Source organism: Malaclemys terrapin, chromosome 2 (genome assembly GCF_027887155.1).
Source record: "Malaclemys terrapin pileata isolate rMalTer1 chromosome 2, rMalTer1.hap1, whole genome shotgun sequence".
Classification (NCBI taxonomy): Eukaryota; Metazoa; Chordata; order Testudines; family Emydidae; genus Malaclemys; species Malaclemys terrapin.
The window spans coordinates 205,867,382-205,884,198 of NC_071506.1; the positions used below are offsets into that span (position 1 = coordinate 205,867,382).

The window sequence follows — 16,817 nt, forward strand, 5'->3', positions numbered from 1 at the left end:
AACAGTGGACATAAATTGTAATTTAAATAACATAGCAGATGTAACTTGATCAGCAAATGGATGTAGGTGGGTACAAGTGGCAAAGCAGTGTAATTTGCACTGATTTTAGCATTCATTTAGTTTGCAAACTGAGTATACTAATCTGGTATTCTGTAGTGACTAGTTGAATCAGTGAGAGTTGTGCCTGTTAACCTGAGGTATGAAAATGATCTTGGGAAAGTGGTGAATGATGCAGACAATTTAAAGTGGATTTGGAGCTGCTTGATCTCTTGCCTGCTACACATTCCTCTTCCGTCCACTGTATGTGTATTAAACGTAGAGTTGCTAACCCTCTAAGATTGTCTTGGAGTCTCTAGGAATTCAAGATTAATTTTTAATTAAAGATTATGTCATGAAATGAAACTTCCAGGAATATGGCCAGCCAAAACTGGCAACCCTAATTAAATGTGAACTGCAAATAAAATCTCTGAATTCTGTCTACTGCAGCAGTAAGTACTGAATATTTCCCTTAGCCTAAAGGCACTTATACCCAGAGACTACACAGTAAAGAACATACTTTGAAACAACACACACAACAGTGTAAAAACGGACTTATCTGAGCCCTTAGGGCTCCATGCTGTAGCAAAATTTTGTACAGTTGCTGTCCTATCATTGTATGGTGCTAGAATATTGCATATGGAACTGTACTCATGAGTCACTTAGAATTTGTGTTTTAGGTCTCATTTGATAAAATAAACATTAATTGTAAAATTAGGTGTAGTCTTTCTCAGGACAAATCATTTATTTTGAATAATTTATATACTATGGGCCATCCTGCCCTTCATCTACGTGTACAATTTTCAGTGGATTCAACGGGATTTCTGTTCATCGTAGGAGCTCAGAATATGATCCTGTATATGAATGTGTTTTTAAATTCAATACATGAAATCCCTCTGTGGTACAGGGAATTGAAACACCTGGTCAATTATCAGATATGATCAACTCTAGATTTTGGGAAAGAATTCCTTGAAGGATGAAATTCTACCCTTGTGCACCTGTGCACAATTTTAATTGGATTCAGAGAGAGTTATTTTGAGGGCAGAATTTTTCTTCTTAAGCATCCTTTAAAATGCAAAAAGGTCCTATTTAGGACTTTGGATTCATTCAGTGTTTCTGAATTTATTTTTAAAATTAATTTTAAGGCATGGTTAATTAAAACTAATTGTATATAGCATACAGTTTAGTCCTTTGTTCTATAAATAATGGGTTATTCTTCTTTGAGTAGTGTCCTATGTTTGCACTTGCATCCCCTGTGCTATTGATTGGAGACTTTTCATAGCAATGTGCGTTCGGCCTGTGCATGCATGCTAGTTTGTGACATATCCTGTGAGTGCTACGTAGCAGTGCACAGGCAAATCACCCTCAGTTGCTTCGCAACTGCCTCAGCCTGAGATGGAGCTCTGGCAGTTGTCCCTGTTGAGATTACTTCAGCTGTGCCCCAGTTTTTATTCTAGTGCTTCACTTCTAGTAGGTCTTAGTATTAGCGTAATTACCGGTAGTTAGTAAGCAGTAGTAGCTTTAGCTTCTTAGTTTAAAAAAAATTATAAGAAGAAAAACTTCTCATATATTAAATAGATAGATGTTAGTGAGTAGATAAGGTAGTTCTTGTTCACTGGGAAGTTATACCTGGTTCTCCTAGTTTCAAATGTCTGTCGTGCCAGGAGGCAATCTTGGTAAGTGATGGGTACTCCCAGTGCATTGTTTGTCTCAGGGAATCGCACATTCCCAGAAGGGTAACTTCTGTCTGACATTGAAATCTAGAGCCAGAAAAAAAAGGGAGATCTCCTCATTACAGTGATCTCGCTGCATCCATCTTCTGACCCAGGCCAAGGGACCCCTCCTGTACACCAGTCTCCAAGCAAGTCTGCTGCCTCCACTATTTCTAAGCCATGCTCCTCGAGGGCATCTAAGAGGAAGACCTCTCATAAGTCTTCCAAAGATCATGCCCTGAGTTCACCAGGTAGGGAATCGACCTCAAAAAAGACGAGGTTGTTGGAGTCTTCAACCAGGTCAGCATGTTCTGCTCTCCAATCTGGTACCTTTGAGGCTGCTGGTTCCTCAGGTACCAAGGCCATTGTTAGCCGAAAGATGGCAAAACCTCGGGTGTGGAGGGATCGTTGGGACCATCGGCAGACCAAGGTGGCAAGAATAGCTCTTCCTCTGCTTCCTTGTTATCAAAGAAGCCTGCTTGGGTTCCTACTGCATTTCTCTTGTATCAGACAAGATTCACAGTACCTCTCTGCAAACCACGGACTCGGTACCAACAGCATGCTTGTTACCTCAGGAGTTTTGTTTTTCCCCAAGACCTGGCTGAGGTGCCCAGTTCTTTGTTGCTCAGAGATAGGCAGCCTTCATCTGCTGACCTCACTAGGTGACCTGATCCTCAAGAAGAAACCTTTGAGGAGCAGAAAGATGGAATTGATGAAGGAGGTCTCTCTTCCGACCAACATCTCCTCTTCATCTCCGAATGAAGCAGTTATGCCTTGTCCTCCATCCTTGGAGAATGATTTTAAGCAGTTTCAGGATCTGGTCAAGAAAATTGCTGACTCCTTGCAGATCCCTCTTGAGGCTAAAGAATCATAAGCTGCTTGACATCTTTCAGACAGTCTCATTTGCCCGCGTAGCCTTGCCCATCAACGTGGCCCTTCTGGACACACCTCATCTACTATTTCACCTACATGCAAGAGCGCAGATAAGAAATATTACTTTCTAGCAAAACACTTGAGGTTTTTATTTTCTCATTGCTCTCCTAATTCTTTGTGGTCGATACAGTTAACAAATGGGGAAGGCAGCACCACACTAAATCTATGCTTATGACAAAGATCAGAAGCATTTAGACCTACTTGGTAGAAAATCTTATTAATTAGTCTCCTTACAATTTAGAATTGCCAAGTACTAGACATTAATGGTGAAATATCATATAAATTGCACCAAGCTGAAATCTTCTGTTGACCGCTTACTGGCAATGTGTAGAGAGCAATTCCAGGCAATTTATTGTGGACGGCCAGCTGCCTTCCAGAACTTAACTACAAGCCTTACTCTGTGCTGCTGATACTGCTACCCATTCAATCTCTATGGTGGTAATTGTGAGAGGGACTTCTGGCTCCAGATTTCCAAAAGAAGTCCAGAATACAGTGGAAGACTTCCCTTTCAGTGGGTCTAAACTGTTTGCAGATAGTATAGATGAATCTCTGAGCAGGTTAAAGGACTCCAGGGTTAGTTTGCGTTCTCTTATAGGCAGGTGTATAGAGAAGGTTTAGCAAGACACAGATGGCTCAGAGATCCCATCCTGTGCAATTCCCAACCTCCTAGAGGTTGTATGAACCACATCAAAAGAGACTAAAATTCCAGAGACTGAAACCATCCACCTCTCAGCCTTTGACCTTGTACCCTTCCAGCTCCAAGCAGCAATTTTGATGGGCTGATTGAGGTCTTGAATGACCATCCTCATCCTTACCAGCTGCACCAATTCAGCAGTTTTCCTCCCTTCAGCGACCACCTTTTACCACTTCAGGCAGGTTTCAGAGTCTATCTCCACAAACAAGTGGGTTTTGGAGGTCATCTTCCCAGAGTACTCCATCCACTTTACGACCCTTCCACCAATCAACCCCCCTGCCCAATGCCTCTTTAGGGACTCCTCTCATGAGAGCTTGCTTCGTGTAGAAATGGACTCTCTTCTATACTTGGGTGTTATAGAACCAGTTCTCATGCAGCACAGAGGAAAGGGATTTTATTTAAGGTACTTCCTGGTACCAAAAAAAGAATGGCAGTTAGAGACCCATCCTAGATTTGAGGTTATTCAACACTTATGTGAAAGCACCAAAATTCAAAATGGTGACATTTGCAGATGATAATTCTGTCACTAGATCAAAGGAATTGTTTCTCAGCCCTTGACTTTCTGGATGCATATTTCCACATTGCGATCCACCCATCTCACAAATGATTCCTATGTGTTACTATTGGCCAGGACAACTTTCAGTACAGGATGCTCCTTTTTGGCCTGTGATCTGCCCCGAGGGTCTTTCTGAAGGTCATGTCAGTAGTAGTGGCTCAGCTCCGCAGGAAAAGTATTTTAGTGGCCTCTTACCTGGATGATTGGCTGCTGAAGGGTCACTTCATGGGTAACTTTTGAAGCCATAGATCTCTTCCTCAAATTGGGCCTACAATTGAACATTCAAAAATTCACTCTGACCCATATACAAAACTTGGAATTCATAGGAGCTCATCTCCATTTAGTAACAGCAAGAGCCAAAGCACTGCACAGATTTGTGGCCCTTTCTGACATAGCAATACAATTCAGCACAGCCCCCAAATCTTTGTTTTATATCAACTGGCAGGGAGGAGCAAGATCCCCCTCCCTCTGTGCAGAGGCTGTCAAACTTTGTAACCTGTGCATACGCAATCAAGTCGTTGTCTTCCAGGGGTTCAGAATGTGATCACAGATACATTTAGCAGGCACTTCTTCTAAGATTACGAGTGGGAAAATACATTTCAGCATGTTCTACCACATATTCTGGCAATGGGGCACGCCCCAGATAGACTTGTTCGCCACAGTGATAAACAAGAAATGTGCCCAGTTTTGCTCCAAAGGCAGGCTCGGTCACCAATCCCTGGGGTTGCCTTTCACCTTCATTGGTCATCTGATCACCTCTATGCATTCCCACTGACTCCTCTAATAGCCAAAGTTCTACTGAAAATAAAAGAAGACAAAGCCAGAGTCATCCTAATATTTCTGAGCTGGCCCTGACACACATGGTTTCCTTACATAAAACTGCTGGCTGTTTGCTCACTGATCACTCTGCAGGCCAGTCTTCTTCTCCTCTTCCAGGAAGGCAGAAAGATCCTACATCCCAACCTCAAAGTTCTTAATCTCAAAGCATGGTTGATTAATGGTTCATGGGATTAGAGACAACCTGCCTTGAGGAGGTAAGAATAATAGTATTACACACCAGAAAACGATCTTCTACCCATACTCTTAAAAATGGACAAGACTTGTCTATTGGTGTGACCTCAGACGTATTCCACTGACAACCTCATTGCTGCGTGTCCTAATAGACTGTGTCCTAACTCTAAAAAGTTTAGGGCTATCGCTGAGCTCCATTGGAGTCCATCATGGCTTTATATTCTCCAGCAGAGCGTTATTCCCACCCTTTATTCCTTCCTGTTTTGCTCACCCAACGACAGTGAGGTTCCTAAGGGGGCTCGGAAATCTCTTTCTGTCAGTTAAGCATCATACTCCGGTTTGGGAACTCAATCTAGTTCTTAAATGCCTTACAAGACCACCATTTAAACTGATGGCTACCTGCTTGTTTCTCCATTTATCAGTGAAAATGGCATTCCTGATAGCCATCATGTCAGCAAGACAGGTTGGGGAAATTAGAGCCTGTATGGCATGCCCTCCTTTCACAGTATTTTTTAAGGATAAGGTCAAATTTCTACCTAACATTGTTGTGAGAAACCTGGATTTGATATAATCTGCAGTCATCTTGTGCACTTAGCCTCTCCCTCCCCTCCCCCTCCCCGGCAGCTAGAATCGAGGACACCATAAAGTCAGGAGAAAAATCTGGCCTTGCTTAGGCAGACAAAAAGCTGCAAGCTGCAGTTTTACTGACTGGGATATATAAAGTGAAAAGGACAGATTCGGTGGTGGTGGTGGTGGTGGGGAGTGTGGAAAACTGACCTTGATTCTGGTTATCTGTTCGTAAGATGTTTTTTTCTTTTTTTTTCCTGAAGCTGCTTTGATGATGTGGATAATAATGAATTGTTGTTGGCTGTTGCGATGGAAATAACTCATAACAGCCTATGTGCTTTGTCCGGAGAAAATCTATAGAGTTACTTAGAAAGCATGCTTCGGAGCAGTCTGAGGAAACTTTTCTTTAGGCAAGGAGCTGACACCTAAACTTCCCAGCAGCTGGACGGAAGGAGGGCCCCCAGCCTGGTTGCTAATCATTTCGAACCCATCTCAGTCTATATAAATGTTTGGGGTGTTCTGAACCTACTGCTAGTGTGTGTGTGTGTGTGCGCGTGTGTGTGTGCGCGCGCTTGAGACCTAATAAAAGAGTAGTTTTATGTAAAAGCACTCTTGTTTCTACCAATCATTTATCAGACAGAGGAAGGAACTGTGTCCCCAATGATTTATTCCTGACATGTTCTGGAGAGAAACAGTTAAATTACCTCTGCTTTGGGTTCTGAAAACTGTGGGTAACAGTCTCCTCTGAATTCCGTATTAATCAGTCTATTCACCTGCCAGTCTTCCACCCTAAACCTCACCTAGATAAACAAGAGGCATTGTTGCACACCCTTGATGTCAAGAGAGCCCTGGCCTTCTGTCAGGATAGAACTCTAAACCCTTCAGAAAGACCCCAAATTGTTTGTCTCACTCACAGATAGCTCAATGGATCTGCAATCTCTAATCAAAGACTTTCCAAGTGGATATCTGATTGAATTAATTGCTACAAATCGCATAATATTCAAACACTTTCGGACATACGAACTCACTGTATGAAATTCATTTCCACTTGTATGGCATTTCTCAAAAAGGTGTCCATTACTGAAATATGTAAAGCTGCTACTTGAGCTTCTATACATACGTTCGCTGAACACTGTGCAATAACTTGTGACTCTACAGCGGAGTCAAACACCGTATCAGAAGTACTTTCTCCCATACTGGACTCGACTCCAAAGCCCCCTCCTCCTCCTTTAAGTGGTTATTGAGTAGCCCCCCTTTGAGTGGCGCACCCATAGGTATACTACTCAAAGAATAATAATAAATGGTTTCTCACCCTGTGCAGTAACTGCAGTTCTTCAAGATGTGGTCTCTATGGATGCTCCATTACCCGCACTCCACCTTCTCTGCTATAGGGCTTTGCTGTAGAGAAGGAACTGAGGGTGGTCCATCCATGCCATGTTATATAACAATGGCACGAGGCTGACTAGCATACATGCATGGGCTAAACGGACACTGCCATGAGAAATTTCCAATCAAACACACAGGGGGTGCAAATGCACCTAAGGTGGGGCACCCATAGAGGGACACATCTAGAGGAACTACATTTACTGCACAGGGCGAGTAACTATTTCTTTTATACTGTATGAGAATCGTCCCAATGTGAATATTTCCTTTTAGAAACTTTTAAAATTACTGCTGCTTAGTTACTGGAAGCTTCTGTTGCATGTGCTGTCTTAGGTTCTGGTTGTGTTATCATATACAAGTAGACAGACCACTGTACCCCTGTATATCCCTTGTCTTTAGTGACTAGCAGGAACAGGACCTATATATGAACTCTATATTTCTTCTATTATTCATGTAATCATTCTAGTTTTAGGCTAAATTCATTTTATTATTTGAAGTTTTTCTGTTTACAGGTTCTGCTCTCCCCAAACCTTCTTCACACTTCCTTAGTTTGCTGGATGGTTTGCTTCAAAAGGATCCTCAAAAGAGGTAAAGCGGTCTAATCCAGGACAATTAATCACATATTATGTCTTCTCCTCTTCCGAAAAGCGATGACTATTGCAATACTGAATTCATGACATTTTGCAGATTACATCTGCAAAAAGATGTAACTGTCTGTTTCGAATATGTTGTAGTTAATTAATATTGTTCTCATACAAAGATTTCTGCTGAGTGTTTTGATTAAATTACTCTGATAATCAGTACTAAACAAACACACACACCAGGATAATGGTAATGATGGCAATTTTAGAATCATATAAAATTTAAAATCAGTCCAAACTTGTTTTGAAAGTGGGAGAAGAAAGCAGTTAAAATATCTATTTTGCTGGGCTTGTGACTTATAAATGGTATGATTACATTGTTACATAATGACAGGTTTGTCAGTCACTGAGAGATTCATAGAATATTAAATCATGGTACTATATTGCAGTGCTGTTTCAGTATCTTTATTCTATTGTATTACAAAGATTGAACTGGACAGACCTGTTACAGCATCCATTCTGGAAAGATGCTTTCAACAGATATGATGGTGATTCCGCAAATAGCCGGGACATAAGCTCAAGGTACAATATGTTCAGTGAAAATAACATTTTTATAATAAATATAAGTAGAGAAATATCCTTTTTACTATTAAAAAAACTGTTTTCTGGTCATTATTTGTATTTTTATTTTAATTTATAAAAATGTTTTAAAAATTTTGTTACAATACTTTCGTAGCACGGATGTATCTTGAATCTTGTCTCTTGAAACTTATCTATCACTATTGCGAACACTAGTGCAAATATAAAAACACTATCGTATTGATTTTTTGAAATGTGTTAAGTAACTAGTGTCTAACTAGCATGTCTTATTAAACAACAGTGAAACGACGGAGTTGTTTGTATCTAGAGATACCAAGGACCCATTGGATACCCATAAAAATTCAAATGACATGTCATCCTCACGAGCAGATAAGCAACTTAATAAATCTTTCAAACTAGGTAAGATTATGTATTGCTAATATTGTCTCATTTCAGATGAGTGTGTTCTGTAAATCTGATCAGCCTTGTAATCCCAGCAGTATACCTGTTCCATAAATTTTATTCCTCTTAATCTTTAAATGAATATGAGTTCCATGTTTTTTTGTTTTTGTTTTTAACAGAAAATCCATCTGAGTTGCAGCCTAAAAGTGCACCTGGTGGTGAATCAAATGAGTCCATATTTCTTCTTAGGTATGACAAACTAAAGAGCAATAATTAGAAAAGAAAAAAATGTATGAAGTATCTTCTTAAATGTTATTTTTTAATTAAAAGAGCGCAGGCTGGACTGCAGTATTTGTACGCAAGCAGATTGGCTCATGAGTCTGTATGGAAAATTGTGTTTAGGTAGTTAGTATAAAGAAACCCTTGAGATGTTGGAGCCCACGATTTAAATATTGCTTTATTTTACTGTTTTTCATAGCAATATCTTGTAGTCTCTGGGCTGTTTTGCTAAACAGGATTAGAAAAATTTAAGTTTATCTGTTATTCATTACTTCTATTCTTGCTTTATGTATGCACAAATGCTCTTTACCACTTAAGCAATTTTTAATTTCTTCTTAATAGGATGGAGTGTTTGAAACTTGCAGTTTCAGCCAGGCCAACAAATAGTGTCTGCAAAGACCTGTCAGTTGTGCTGCACAGGCTATCAGTCTCTATGTGTGCTATTTGTGCAATGTGCCCCAGGAGCCATTAAATAAAAACTGAAATGATGAGTTTTAGTTGGTGAGGGCCTATTTTGTGTGTGTTTTTCATTTGCCGCAAGGCAGGAGGGATTCATTTTTGATATAAGAGGCTTAGTTTCTGTCCACATGAAGCAGAAACTTGCTTGTTTCAGAAACAGCCTCCCTCACCATTCACTAATCTAGTAGAAAGATCTGTCTAAAGCAAGGATTACATTGGGGTAAAAATCCAAACACCCAGCTTGGTTAATCAGTGAATTTGTTTTTATCACAACACCCTGGTCTCTCCTTGTGTGTCCTCCTAATCTTCTTGGTGACTTTGTAAAAATGTTATGAACAAACAGTATTTTGAAAATGAGAAGAATTAATACAAAAACCATCAGAATACTTGTCAGTTTCAATACTTCTTCCATTCTGACTGCTGGCTGTTTAGAGCTGAGAACAGTATAAAGTGCATTGCAATCCAGCAAGTTAATCGCCTTGAGATATTGTCACATTTAGGAGATGGGATTTGAATATGACTACGTCCTTTGGTTTGGAGGGTTGATGGTGGGGGGGGAAAAAGCAAACTATTATGGGGGATTTAAAAACAGGAAGTATATATTGGGTTGATGGAACAAATATTGTGCCTGTTAGCCATGACACTTTCCCCTCACAAATGGGAATTATGTAGAGGTTTCATAATCCAGAATGTCTTGTAATCCATGAAAGCTAATCAGCACTCTTTAATTTTTGTATAATGTCTTTCAGCTCTCGTCCCACTCCGAGGACTAGCACTGCAGTAGAAATGAATAGTGCTGCTGCTGCCTTAACTCAGAATTCAGAACAAAGAACTTTATGCTTGACAAAGGTGAGAAGTATATTATTGTGAGAGATATTTCCATAGTTAAGATTGCAACCTGGATTCCATTATAAAGCCAACTTGCACTCCGTTCCCCCTTGAAATTAAAAACAAAAAATCCCCAAATCTACACATTTACAGAATTTTAAGATCAATTCTCAGGGCTGCTGTTAATTACACCAGAGGCCAAACTTGCCCCTGCACTAGCTCAAACTTTGGGAGCTCAGCATCTCTTGCCCCTTAATTAAGAGAAATAAAAGAGATTGCCAGACCAATACATACATTAATTAAATAAAAAGGGCAATAAGGTTACTGTAGGATGTTACACAAACATTAGAAAACATTATTACCAGGAGTGTTATAATTTAAAAAAAAGAAAATCTAACATTGAAAAAATATATAGAAAAGATAAGGTAATATAAAGAAAGTTTCAATATTGTTACAGCTGATGCAAGATTTTTTTAGTTAATGTATGTATGAAAACTAACAGTAGATATTTCAAGAACAGTGTTAACTCTGACCTGTAAGAGACAGCTCTCAAGAAATGTAACATTTCAAGTTCTGAGTTATAGAAAGATGGTTTAACACATATTCGGTGGAAAGAGGACTAATGTATCTACTACAGTAACTAAATTCAGACTACATAAACTGTATCTTTAATCAGGGGTGGCAGATTTATAGAAATTTTGGTGGTGTCCAGAACCCGCACCCCACCTGCCTAAGGCTCTGGGAGGGAGTTTGGGTGGGGGGAGGAGGTCTGGGGTTCAGGCCCTGGGATGGGGCAGGGAATTGGGGTGCAGGCTCTGGGAGGGAGTTTGGGTGCAGAAGGGGTGAGAGGTTGGGCTCTGGGAGGGAGTTTGGGTGGGGGAGGGGGGCCTGAGGTACAGGATCTGGGATGGAGTTTGGGTGCTGGGTGCAGGCTCTGGGGGTACATGAGGGGGTGAGGGGTGCAGGCTCTGGGACAGAGTTTGGGTGTAGGCTCTGGGCTGTGGCAAGGGGTGAGGGTTCAGAAGGGGGTGAGGGGTGCTGGCTCTGGGAGGGAGTATGGGTGCAGGGTCTGGGAGGGAGTTTGGGGGCAGGAGAGGGTGTGTGGGAAGGGGGTGGGGGTGCAGGCTCTGGGACAGAGTTCAGGTGCTGGGTGCAGGTTCTGGGCTGGGGCAGGGCCCAAACAACTCCCCGCCTCTGTCTTGAAAGAGGTGTGTGCAATACACCTTAAATTTCAGAATACTAACATTTTAGTTAATTATGTACTATCGATATTGCAGAAAGATATCTTTTTGTATCTATTACTGATCTACAATTGATATACCTTATATTATGTACAATTTCTAAAATATTTTATAATATAAGTATAATGTGTTATCTTTATATTAGTCATTTTGTATAACATACAATAGTTATTAAACACATTAGTGAGTAACTGCATTGCGTAGGGAAAAAAGAAATATGAGTTACTCTTAAGGTTTCAGAGTAGCAGCCGTGTTAGTCTGTATCCGCAAAAAGAACAGGAGTACTTGTGGCACCTTAGAGACTAACAAATTTATTAGAGCATAAGCTTTCGTGCAGTACAGCCCACTTCTTCGGATGCATATACAGTATATGCATCCGAAGAAGTGGGCTGTAGTCCACGAAAGCTTATGCTCTAATAAATTTGTTAGTCTCTAAGGTGTCACAAGTACTCCTGTTCTTTTTACTCTTAAAGTTATTATTGGAATGTCTAATGTTAATTTTCACATGTAAATATTTCTTACAAAATATATAAATTGTAAGACTACTCCTCTTATTTTATCATTTTGTATGACTTGTAAAAGGTGGGGATTTTAAAGCTGTTATATTCTTGATACTTATATTTTCTGATTATATTTTTTTCAATTTAATGTGGCAGTTTTAACTTTTGTTTGTTTTAAAACGAGGGGGGAAAAAACTAACACATACCTATGTCTGAAATAATGTATTTTTATTTTTATTTATCAACCTTTGCTGCTCAAAAAGAGTATGTTAATATTATTTTAATTACAGATCATAAAACATAGCTGATAGTTGGTGGTAATTTCTAGTGTATTGAGTAAATATACTTTAGGGAGAGAATAATAGCTCCAATTTTCTCATAAATGTCATAAATGCAGTTTGATTAATAAAACTAAGTCTCATAAAAGAAAAGGATATAATTTAAATAGGATTTTAGAGACAATATTATTCTAATCATTTATATAACTGTTGATTGTAAGTTCCCAACTTTCTTTTCTTTATTTTTAAAAAGGCCAATACTGTTGAAATTTTGGGCTCTAATCCTTCAAAGATTTATACACATTGACTCTGAATGGGACTATTTACGGTGTGTAAAGTTAAGCACCTGAATACATTTTTCAAAAATGGTGGTGTTGGTAATTGGACATGGTGGGGTGTGTAAATAAAATTTCATTCCCCCTCCCCCACCCAATGAACATTAAAAAGATGTACTGGACAAAGTAATGGGCATTGTCCATACAAACATGTTCACTGAGTAATAAGAAATGCATAAACCATATAATTGGCATGTAAATACCTGCTATTTCATGAAAGATTTAAGAAAAGTGTGTCTGTAGGTTGGTGGGAATTTAAAAAAAAAAAAAAAATATGGTAATAGAATGTGCTGCAGTAACTGGGGTGCGGATAATGAATATAAGGCCCTGATTCTGGAAAGATTTTTAGAACTTGGGCAAGTCACGTAATCTCCTTGTGTCTCAGCACCCTTTGTCTGGCTTGTCTATTACTATTGGATCAGCATCTTTCTCTTACTGTATGTTTGTATAGTGCCTAGCACAGTGGGACCTGATCTTAGTTAAGGAATCTATTCACTCCCGTAAAGCAAATAATACAAACACAGAGTATTTGCTGCGTTATCCATACAATGCAGTTTGGTAGTGTTTAAAAGAAATATTGCAGCAAAAATTTTGAAAACTTTTTTCTTACAAACCTGACTACTGTATTTATGTTCTTGTTCTAGGGTAAAAATGTACACTCAAGCCAGCAGGACATGGAGTCCAAGATGAAAGAGCTCATCTACACAGAATCTGACCTTTTTGTAACCCCTATTATTGACAATCCAAAGGTATGGCAAAGTAAGATACTAAAGAATAGATTAAGGAACTTGCTGTGCAATTTATTGCACAGATACATCTTTAAACAGGATGACCACTCTTTTCCTTTCCTTTTTTGTTTTCATCATAAACCGCTCCACCCAGTCATCTGCTAAGCCTTTTGAAAAGATTTCTGCACTTTTGTATGGCCATATTATACAGTCAGTATGGAGAACTGATTTATTTGGGGATCAAATATTAATCTGAAAGGGTTTCCAACAATTAGTGGAAGATACTAAATGTTGCATTTGGTGCCCTTGCAGATTTACCTTTTGATATCTTGCCTTCACTTATTAAACGCCAGTAATATCTAGTCTCGACAGATATTTATTTAAAGGTATGCTTATTAAAATGAAACTTTGTAGATTTAGATGTCTTCTCACTGGATACTAATCCTTTTACACTAGGATTTAGATTTTCACATGGACTTCTGTTGCGTGATGTTTGCAGGGTGCAGAAAAATTGGCAGGGTTTAGACATATGATTAATTTTTCTAAAAAATATGAATTGAATATTTCTGAAAACGAGAGACTAAAATTGTAGGCAACACTGGACAAATGTTCACAATTCTCTGCTATGGCACCTGATCTGGAAAACTCCTTCTCTTCTAGTACAGAGAGTCTTGAGCAGAGACTACCACTTGTGCTGAATGGTGTGATGGCTTCTATGTACAAAAAAAATCGTTATTTTAAACAACTTTAATTAATTGCAGGTGTTTGGACTGAAATATTTTGTACCGGAGGCAGCTGCCTTTCTAACTGTGGAAAGGCTATTGCTTACAGTCTGTACTTACTAAAAAGATCTATGCTTTAAACTGAAAAATAAACAAAACCCCTTTGTTTTTAATAGTTTCTGTTCCTTGGGGTATGTCCACACTACGGGATTAATCCAAATTTATATAATTTGAATTTTGGAAACAGATTGTATAAAGTCGAATGTATGCGGCCACACTAAGCACATTAAATCGGTGGTGTGTGTCCATGTACCGGGGCTAGCGTTGATTTCTGGAGCACTGCACTGTGGGTAGCTATCCCAGAGTTCCCGCAGTCTCCTCCACCCATTGGAATTCTGGGCTGAGATCACAATGCCTGATGGGGCCAAAAACATTGTCGCGGGTAGTTCTGGGTATATCCCCCCTCTCCAGGGAAGCAATGGCAGACAACCGTTTTGCGCCTTTTTCCTGGGTGAATAGTGCAGACGCCATACCATGGCAAGCATGGAGCCCGCTCAGCTCAAGACAGCAGTCATGAACATTGTAAACACCTCGCGCGTTATCGTGCAGTTTATGCTGAACCAGAACCTGCAAAACCAGGCGGCGAGGAGTAGGCTACGGCAGCGAGAGTGATGAGGATATGGACATGGAATTCTATCAAACCGCGGGACCCGGTGCTTTGGAAATCATGCTGCTAATGGGGCAGGTTATAGCCATGGAACGCCGATTCTGGGTCCGGGAAACAAGCACAGACTGGTGGGACCGCATAGTGTTGCAGGTGTGGCACGATTCCCAGTGGCTGCGAAACTTTCGCATGCATAAGGGCACTTGCTTCGAACTTTGTGGCTTGCTTTCCCCTGCCCTGAAGCGCCAGAATACCAAGATGAGAGCAGCCCTCACAGTTGAGAAGCGAGTGGTGATAGCCCTGTGGAAGCTTGCAACACCAGACAGCTACCGGTCAGTCGGGAATCAATTTGGAATGGACAAATCTACTGTGGGGGCTGCTGTGATGCAAGTAGCCAAAGCAATCACTGAGGTGCTGCTACGAAAGGTAGTGACTCTGGGAAATGTGCAAGTCATAGTGGATGGCTTTGCTGCAATGGGATTCCCTAACTGTGGTGGGGCGATAGATGGAACCCATATCCCTATCTTGACACCGGAGCACCAGGGTACCCAGTACATAAACCGCAAGGGGTACTTTTCAGTGGTGCTGCAAGCACTTGTGGATCACAAGGGACGTTTCTCCAACATCAATGTGGGCTGGCCGGGAAGGGTTCATGACGCTCACGTCTTCAGGAACACTAATCTGTTTAAACGGCTGCAGGAAGGGACTTACTTCCCGGACCAGAAAATAACCATTGGGGATGTTGAAATGCCAATAGTTATTCTTGGGGACCCAGCCTACCCTTAATACCATGGCTCATGAAGCCATACACAGGCAGCCTGGACAGGAGTCAGGAGCTGTTCAACTACAGGCTGAGCAAGTGCAGAAATGGTGGTAGAATGTGCATTTGGCCGTTTAAAAGGTCGCTGGCGATCGTTACTGACTCGCTCAGACCTCAGCCAAACCAATCTCCCCATTGTTATTTCTGCTTGCTGTGTGCTCCACAATCTCTGTGAAAGTAACGGGGAGACCTTTATGGCGGGGTGGGAGGCTGAGGCAAATCGCCTGGCTGCTGATTACGCGCAGCCAGACACCAGGGCAATTAGAAGAGCACACCAGGAAGTGCTGTGCATCAGAGAAGCTTTGAAAACCACTTTCATGACTGGTCAGGCTACAGTGTGAAATTTCTGTTTGTTTCTCCTTCATGAAAACCCGCCCCCTTTATTGACTCATTCTCTGTAAGGAACCCACCCTCCCGCTTCCCCCAGCTTGCTTTCAAAGGAAATAAAGTCACTATCGTTTAAAAATCATGTATTCTTTATTAATTGATTATAAACATAGGGAGAGAACCAACAAGGTAATCTGGGTGAGGTTTGGGAGGAGGATAATAGAGAAGTAAAAGGCCACTGAAAAAATTCAATATAATGACAGCCTTTTGGTTGGGCTGTCCACTGGGGTGGAGTGGGAGGGTGAACGGAGCCTCTCCCCTCCCCCCCCGTGTTCTTACACGTCTGGGTGAGGAGGATATGGAACATGGTGAGGGGGGAGGGAGGTTATACAGCGGCTGCAGCGGCAGTCTGTTATCCTGCTGCCATTCCTGAAGCTCCACCAGACGCCGGAGCATGTCCGTTTGATCACGCAGCAGCCCCAGCGTTGCAGCCTGCCACCTCTCATCTCGAGCGTCCCTCATGACCTCACGTTCACTGGCATCTTTCCTAAATTTAGATACCGTGTCCTTCCACTCATTCAAATGAGCTCTTTCACTGCGGGTGCATTCCATTATTTCCGTGAACATCTCGTCTCGCGTCCTCTTTCTCCGTCGCCTTATCTGAGATAGCCTTCGGGACGGAGGAGGGAGGCTTGAAAAATTTGCAGCTGCTGGAGGGAGGGTTGAAAAAAAGGAGAGAAGTTTTTAAAATGATACATTTTACAGAACAATGCTTATACTCTTTCATGGTGAACAACACTATTCACATTACATAGCACATGAGATTTCAGTACAAGGTCGCATTTTCCATCTTAATATTGAGTGCTTGTGGCTTTGGTGTTAGAGATCACAGACGCAGGTCCGGGCAACAGAATTCAGGTTGCATGCTGCCATTGTAAGCCATTGTCTTTCGGCTTCTGCGCCCTCCTTTCCCACATACCAAGCAAAGCCCGTTGACTGCTGCGGTTTTCCTGTTAACCTTCAGCAGCAGAAAACAAACTAACCCCCCCCGCCATCCAATTCTCTGGATGATCGCTTTATCGCTCCCCCCACCGCGTGGCTGGTATCAGGGAAGATCCCTGCAGAAACCAAAGTAACCCCCCCCCCCCGCCATGAATTATCTGGGATGATCGCTGTACCCCT

The 16,817-nt window shown here is 41.1% G+C and overlaps 1 protein-coding gene across 3 annotated transcripts in view; it reads left to right on the forward strand.

Annotated features, from left to right (window-relative positions):
• ULK4 (unc-51 like kinase 4) overlaps positions 1-16,817 on the forward strand; it is a 408,326-nt gene that overhangs the window by 24,946 nt on the left and 366,563 nt on the right. For 2 of the 3 annotated variants that reach the window (XM_054019573.1, XM_054019575.1), the window contains exons 8-13: positions 7,405-7,480; positions 7,960-8,055; positions 8,354-8,472; positions 8,634-8,703; positions 9,942-10,041; positions 13,019-13,123. In XM_054019573.1, the coding sequence (XP_053875548.1) occupies positions 7,405-7,480; positions 7,960-8,055; positions 8,354-8,472; positions 8,634-8,703; positions 9,942-10,041; positions 13,019-13,123 (566 nt within the window). The remainder of the gene's footprint in view (positions 1-7,404; positions 7,481-7,959; positions 8,056-8,353; positions 8,473-8,633; positions 8,704-9,941; positions 10,042-13,018; positions 13,124-16,817) is intronic. The other variant, XM_054019574.1, reaches the window with a different exon arrangement.